General features: G+C 51.7%; 1 protein-coding gene across 1 annotated transcript; it reads left to right on the top strand.

Moving 5' to 3' along the window:
• Positions 1-1,511, top strand: LOC130598780 (mid1-interacting protein 1-B-like). The gene is made up of 2 exons (XM_057408576.1): positions 1-498; positions 1,195-1,511. The coding sequence occupies exon 1, from the start codon at positions 60-62 to the stop codon at positions 474-476; it is 417 nt and encodes a 138-aa protein (XP_057264559.1). The 5' UTR covers positions 1-59; the 3' UTR covers positions 477-498; positions 1,195-1,511.
• Positions 1,512-7,221: the final 5,710 nt, after the last annotated feature.

Raw genomic sequence — 7,221 nt, 5'->3', positions numbered from 1 at the left:
GGCGGGGCCGGGGAGCGGAGCAGAGCCCGGAGCAGCGCTGGGGCAGCCGGAGCGGGGCCATGGAGCAGTACTTCTCAGCCACGCACAGGATGGAGCAGGAGGTGATGTTCCCCAGCCTGCTCCGAGGGGTCTTCCCGCAGCAGCACCAGCAGCGGCAGCAGCAGGACGGGGCGGCTCCGGATGCCGATGGCCACACGGACCTCTACGAGCGCTACCAGCAGCTCAAGGCCATCAAGCCCATGGTGGAGAAGGGCCTGGCCTCTGTCAATGACCAGAGCTCGAGCAGCACCGATGCGGATGCAGATACAGCCGAAGATGAGGGTGTAGACAGTAACCTGGAGGAGCGGCTCTCCCATCATGTCAATGGGTTGCAGCAGGTTCTGACAGACCTGACCAAGAACACCAAAGCCCTCACGCGGAGGTACAGCCAAATCCTGGAGGAGATCAACCTCAGTGATGATAAGCCCAGCTCTTGAGCCTGCACCCCCAGCCTGTGAGGTAAGAGGTTGGGGAGATGCAGCGCCAAGGAGGCTGAGGGGTATTGCACTTTGTCCTATTGCCCCATCAGCTGGGTGGCATCCCATTGTTTGCATCACACCCCCAAATCCCAGGAACTGAGTGTGCCCTTCATTGCTCAATAGTCGTAGCCACTTGGATTTGTCTTTCTCAATTGCCCACTGGTGCAATCTGTGCCACGGAACAAAGGCCACTGTGTGAGCTCCATGTCCCCAAGACTCCCCAGCTTGCAGCACAGGCAATGTCTGGCTGCTGCTGGTTAACATGAACAATCCTAGGTACAAAAGGGATGAGCTCTGGGCTCAGCGATCTGCCTTGAGTTTATAGCCCAGATGTTTCTATGTTTCCTCGGATGGAAAATGCAACAGAGTCATTTTTAGGGGGGATTTTGGCACTTGCAAGTCTCCAAATGTCTAAACTTGCCATGTCACCTGCAAACAGCTCACATACTTCACTTCCCATAGCAAACCCATTGTCTGTGCTGGTGGGGCTTTCATCCCTGAGACCACTTGAGTAGATATCCACCAGAGATAGTCCTCATGGCCAAGGTTCTTATAGTTGAACGGAGAGCATAGACCTGGAATATTAACAGGAACTTCACAGTGTTAACCCTTGTTTTGGATGAAACCCATCAGGAATGAGGATGTCCGGGTCCAACCATGTTCCTTATCCCCACAGGGTGATCTGCTGTCTTCAGCCCAGTGGCTCTTTCTCTCCTGCGCCAAGCCCCATGAGGAACATCCTTCATGAGCAGTGCAGAGCTTGGTCGTCTACCCACGGGATGCTGCTTGTACCATCCAACTTGCCCTGTGGCCGATCCTGCCGGCAACCTTGCTGCTTCCTTCACCCTGTCCCGGGGGAATTCTGCATGGCAGAAATGAGTGTTTGTGTTATTGCTTTGTAGGAGGTGTCTGTACCTTGGAAGTGATGCTTTTTTCTCTGTCTAACCCTCCCCACCCAACCTCTTTGATGTAAATAAAATGCAAAGCCTTGTACAGATGTGTCCTGTGTGTTTCCTACCAGCTGTGACTTGGGTAGAGCTACTGACCCCAGCCCATAAGGATGAGGAGATCTTGGCCACTGAGGCCATGCTGGGTTTCTCCAGCAGGGAGTGGGAATTGGGTTTGCATTGGGATAGATGTTCCCAGGGGCTTCTGGCTTGATGGAATCCTGCCATCATCCTCTGCTGGGTGCTGGGATCTTAACCTTATTCCTAGCATCCTTTGTTCCCTTCCCTAACATCCCCTCCTCTCACAGCTTCTCATCTATGGCTTCATGACCCTTCCCTTGGCCCATGCTCATCCAGTCCTTCAGACCCATCTCCACCACACATAACCCTATGGACAACCTGCCATGATCCCAAAGAGCCCCAGCAATACCAGGAGGACAAATTCTGCCTCCTCACTGCTTGAACATGGCCCTACAGGACCAGGGGCAGAGGAGGAGGTGCGGATGCTCAGCTGGGAAGGGCTTCACTCGCCTTCAGTCCCTATGAGCTGCGGAGAGCAGGGGCAAAGCCCCCTCTGGATGGGTGCTCAGGGGCTGTAAACCCTTTGAAGGGAGGTTGGAGCCCTCAGCACAGGCTGGGTCCCACCTCCGAGTGACTCCTTCCCTCCCAGACACACCACCATAGGGAAGTCCTACAGAGCTGGGCACTAGAGGGAGATGTCCCCTTGCCTCTTTAGGCCATTGGAAAGCAAAGTCAGCAGTTGAAGCAGTGCTGCATCGGCTGAACATGCACTGGTCCTCCATTAGCTTTGTATTTCTGCTTAAAGAAACTGGAGAGAAAGGCTGTGATCAGGCTCAAGATGCATCCTGTGTGCTGCTGCACGTGCTGTCTGAATCTGCTGTATCATAGGAGTGAAATAACACCCTTCACACTGAAATCACATGCACAGCAGCTTGAAAAACCTCAGTCTAAAATGAGCAACTTCTCTGCAATTGGTTCCTCAGTTTCTTCCCATCACCTGCAGGCACCTCGTGCCTTGATAGTGGGTTTACATTCATGTTAAGCCCTTTAGTGGGGCCCTGGTTGCTTAGCACTTTGAAGCTCTACAGAGCTATAAGGAAGAGCAAAGCAGGGACTCCAGCCCTTGCTTTTGTTTCAATGACGTTCTGGTATCACAGAGAATTCATTGCACAATTTCACAGTGAAATGCACCCTGGCTTCAAAGCATCCCCAGTCACACCCAGAGATGCACAGCAAGGTCTGACTTCTCTTTGCATCCTTATTTCTGGACATCTAGCTGGCAGCCAATGGACTTGTCTCTCAGCCTTGCTTTTCCATGACTAGTCCAACTTCTCCTCTCCTGCTACCACATTCAGAGCAAGGGGTTGTAGCCTCAGCAGCAAGACCAAGCATAAACCCCCTGGTTGAGTTGCCAGCCTTCATAGCCTGCATTGAAATGATCCTTGTTTCTGCACATTGTCCTTTTTCTGGCTAGAGACAGCATCAGCCTGAAGTTTGAGGGATAACCCAATGTCCTTCAGGATGGAATGACCAAAATGGATCCAGACCAATACCTTCAGTAGGACTGCTGTGTGACAGGGATCTGGGAATAGTGACACCCATACACCTAGCTCTGCCTCACACTCTCCGTGTGGAATATCAAGAGTTGGGAGAGAGTCCAGGAAGGGAAAGAACATAGAGAAAGATGGGCAAGAAGAGAGCCGCGTTGTATCTAGTTTGGTTTCTTGCTCCAGGAAAGCCTACAATCCAAGCTGAACAAGATACAAACACAGGAAAGAAGTCAATAGACATGAGGATAAGGAGAATAATTTGGTTTCTTGGGAATATGGGCACTGATGAGCTTCTTGGATTGTTTTAACTGATGGCAATAGGAATGGTTAAGTCTGCCTCCCCCCATTCATCCACTGGGGATGGTGCATGTACTTGCTTGGCCAGGAGGCATTTTGTTCCCTTGGCTCCTGACGGTGTCCTGGGGCCTGTTCAAAGCCAGATGAGATCTGAGAACAAGCCACCAGCCTTAAAGGTGCTTAAAGGTGGAGCTGACAAGCAGCTGGCAGGCAGCAGGTAGGAATGTGGATGCTGTTTGCATACCTCATGGCTGTTTGGTTTAGGAGTGGCTCCTGGTCTGCAGAGCCACCAGCCCGGTTGCACTGGTACAGTTCCTGAGCAGGGCTAAAGCAAACTGCTGGTGGTGTTCACGGACTGGGCAGGCTGGGAAGAGCTTCTGCCTAAGAGCTCGTCTCAGTCTCCCCTCTGGCAGGTTAAAGCCATTCCCCTTGGCCTGTCCCTACAGGCCATTGGCCAAAGCCCCTCTCCAGCTTTCCTGCAGCCCCTTCAGGCACTGGAGCTGCTCTCAGGTCTCCCCTTCAGGAGCCTTCTCTTCTCCAGGCTGCCCCAGCCCAGCTCTCTCAGCCTGGCTCCAGAGCAGAGCTGCTCCAGCCCTTGCAACATCTCATGGTCTCCTCTGGCCTCGCTCCAACAGCTCCACGTCCCTCTTGTGCTGCTGCCCCAGAGCTGGATCAGGGCTGCAGGGGGGTCTCCCCTTCACGCAGCAGAGGGGCAGGATCCCCTCCCTGAGCTGCTGCTCACGCTCTGGGGGTGCAGCCCAGCACACGGGGGGGTTCTGGGCTCAAGCGCACACTGAAGCCAGGTCATGGGGAGCTTCTCCTCACCCAGCACCCCAAGTCCTTCTCCTCAGGCTGCTCCATACAGTCTCCGCCAGCCTGGGTTTGTGCTGGGATTGCCCCAACCCAGGGGCAGGACCTTGCCCTTGGCCTTGTGGAACTCCATGAGGTTCGCACAGTCCCACCTCTCCAGCCTCCATAGTTTTGGAATCACCTTCTCTAGGTGCCCGTTTATCAATGTATCATCCCTCCCAGCAATGATAATGTTAGCACCTATAATACAGTGTGAAGGATGGAGATCAGCTATGGATTGCCTCCTCCATGCTCCATGCAAATGGACCAGAGCCAAAGGTTCCTCCCCGTGAGGAACCTAGGTACTGGAGAACACAGAATGAGAGCAGAAAGGCAAACAGAAGCTGCTCCCAGCTGCTTCCCCACATCCAAATGTCTCATTTCCCTTCCTGTTTTAAGCACATCATTCTTTCTTCTTAGGTTTCCCCCCTTGGATTTCGTGTATTCACTTGAACTGGGGCATAAAATCCAAGTCTGAATGCTGTTGACCTAATTCTCTGAAACAGAAGCTGACAAGCCAATGTGTTAAAGAAATAAATCTGTTATAAATGCTTTTATACCTAATACTGTTTTCCAAACTGCTCTATGTCCACCCAGAAACGGTCCAGCTCATTGTTATGGGCATATTTAGACAATTGTCGTATTTATTCCCCACAAAGCCATTGTCAAGTTCTTCATCCTTTGGCAGACACCACGTTCTCAGCATTAGTAGGATTATTCTTATGACTCATACTGGGGTTGCTTGTACAAGGTCCAGGCACAGACTAATCCTTTCACGCAAAGACAGAGGGAGAGGATGGTCCCTGCCTGAAAGAGCTTACACGCTTGGAATTATCCCTCTTCCATTCAAGAAGAACTGTGGGCAGAAGGAAATCCACTTTTGAAGGATCTACAAAAGACACGTCGGGAACAGCAGTCACCCCACGCAGAAGAGGCAGGAGGCCTGAAGCATCACAGTGCATGAATGAAGGACAGGAATGAAGATCTAACTGCTTCTTCTTCCTTGTGCTATTCATGGCTCCAAGACCTCTCCAATAGGGCTCAGCAGCCTCCCTTTTGAGGACAAGGCCTTGTTGATCCTGTTTGATCTCAGCAGACATCCTCAGAGCTTTCCTCTCAATTGCAACCAGATGGATCCCCAACAAACCATCAGTGCACAAGATGCAGCTTTAAAAGGCCCAAAGGATGAGGGATTCCAGGGACCCAGCCCAACTGGTAACAAACATAAAGCCCAACAGAGATCCTGAGTGGAAATCAGAGCTTAATACAAATCAAATCCTATTCCCCAAAGGGAGAAACCCAGTTTAACCTCCCTGAAACAGAACCGTGGTGGCCAAGACCTGTCCAGGGGCTGTGGAGCAGCAGCTACAACGGAGCTGCTGGTTGTTGGAATTCTAGGACCCCATCGCCCGAGGCTATGGAGACTTTCATGGTGTTGGCTTCTTACTTCTTTCTCAAGGGAAGAATGGGATTCAAACCAGCAGCATGGACTGCTCAGAGCCTTGTTGGAGCTGCCTCCTCTGATCCTCTCGAATCCCCTGATCCTCCTTTTGCTGCTCCTCCATCACTGGTTTCCTCAGCACAGCTTTGACCATGGGGCAGAAAGAGCCTGGCAAACTGCACTAGTGACTGTTTCCACTTAGTGCAGGCACAGAGGGCTTTCATGTAGAGCTGGGTGCCTGCCTAGTGAAGCTGAGACACTAAACAGGTCAAATGTGTGGTCCGAGGAATCCAGGATGCGTGTCCACCTAACGAAAAAGGCACCAAATCCCCATGGGAAGGCAGTGATGTGCCAATGGTTTGGGCTGTGAGAAGTTCTTCCTAAAGTCTCTTTTGGGATCAGATGAATTTGGCAGTTGAAATCAAATCCTCATTGAAAAGGAGGAGGGGAAAATCCAACTGGGAGTAATTTGTATAGCAGGACTGAAAACTGGCATCTTAAAGCAAGTCATGCAGTTGGTGGGATTAAGAAGTCCCAGAAGAAGTACAAATAATGACAATCGGACTATTCACATACACGAAAACATTGGGGCTGATTCTTTGACTCATAATGTGCCAGCAAAAGTGGCCAAGGAAGAGGTAAAAGAGTGGAGGAACCAGAGCAGCATGTTCATCAGACTGAAGGAATGGCTGTGGTTGCTCTAGCAGTAGAGAAGTGTTGCAGACTAACAACTCTTCCCTTTGCCGAAGCGGTAAGGATCTGTGTTGTGGCATTGTGTGGCTTCAAACACCATCAGCCACCCTTGATGCTGGTTTGGGGAGACCTTCCAGGTGAGCTGTGGAACAAGGTAACCTACTGCTCTTCACCCTTCCCTTGTGAAAAGCTTGTGTGAGCAGCGACGTGATGGTCCACTAGTCCATCCCCCAAAATGGGATTTGCAGGAATTAAAGAATCATAGAACATAGAATCCCAGACTGGTTTGGGTTGAAGGGACCTTAAAGCTCATCCAGGTCCAGAGCAGGGACCCCTTCCACTAGAGCAGCTTGCTCCAAGCCCCTGTGTCCAACCTGGCCTTGAACACTGCCAGGGATGGGGCAGCCACAGCTCCTCTGGGCACCCTGTGCCAGCACCTCAGCACCCTCACAGGGAAGAGCTTCTGCCTAAGAGCTCATCTCAGTCTCCCTTCGGGCAGGTTAAAGCCATTCCCCTTGGCCTGTCCCTACAGGCCCTTGGCCAAAGCCCTTCTCCAGCTTTCCTGCAGCCCCTTTAGGCACTGGAGCTGCTCTCAGGTCTCCCCTTCAGGAGCCTTCTCTTCTCCAGGCTGACCCAGCTCAGCTCTCTCAGCCTGGCCCCAGAGCAGAGCTGCTCCAGTCCTTGCAGCATCTCCGTGGCCTCCTCCGGGCTCACTCAAGCAAGTTCAGTCCCTCTTGAGTTGGGAAATGGGAACAATGTCTGTCTTGTGTCAGCAAATGGGATGAATGAGAGGGTTTGGGATAACCTGAATTATATTTAACAAGAATTAATATTTATGTGCTTTAAAACAGCGGTGCACAGAGGCCAAAAAGCTATGAAAGTGTTTGCTGGTCTTGATGCAATGG

Source organism: Pezoporus wallicus, unplaced genomic scaffold (genome assembly GCF_028554395.1).
Source record: "Pezoporus wallicus isolate ANWC-B61680 ecotype Strahan unplaced genomic scaffold, APGP_CSIRO_Pwel_v1 contig_7461, whole genome shotgun sequence".
Taxonomy (NCBI): Eukaryota; Metazoa; Chordata; class Aves; order Psittaciformes; family Psittacidae; genus Pezoporus; species Pezoporus wallicus.
This window is presented reverse-complemented; position numbering and strand designations above follow the sequence as displayed.

Bases quoted from the DNA above. Each gene is read 5' to 3' on its own strand.
- LOC130598780 (XM_057408576.1), top strand. From the start codon at position 60: ATGGAGCAGTACTTCTCAGCCACGCACAGGATGGAGCAGGAGGTGATG.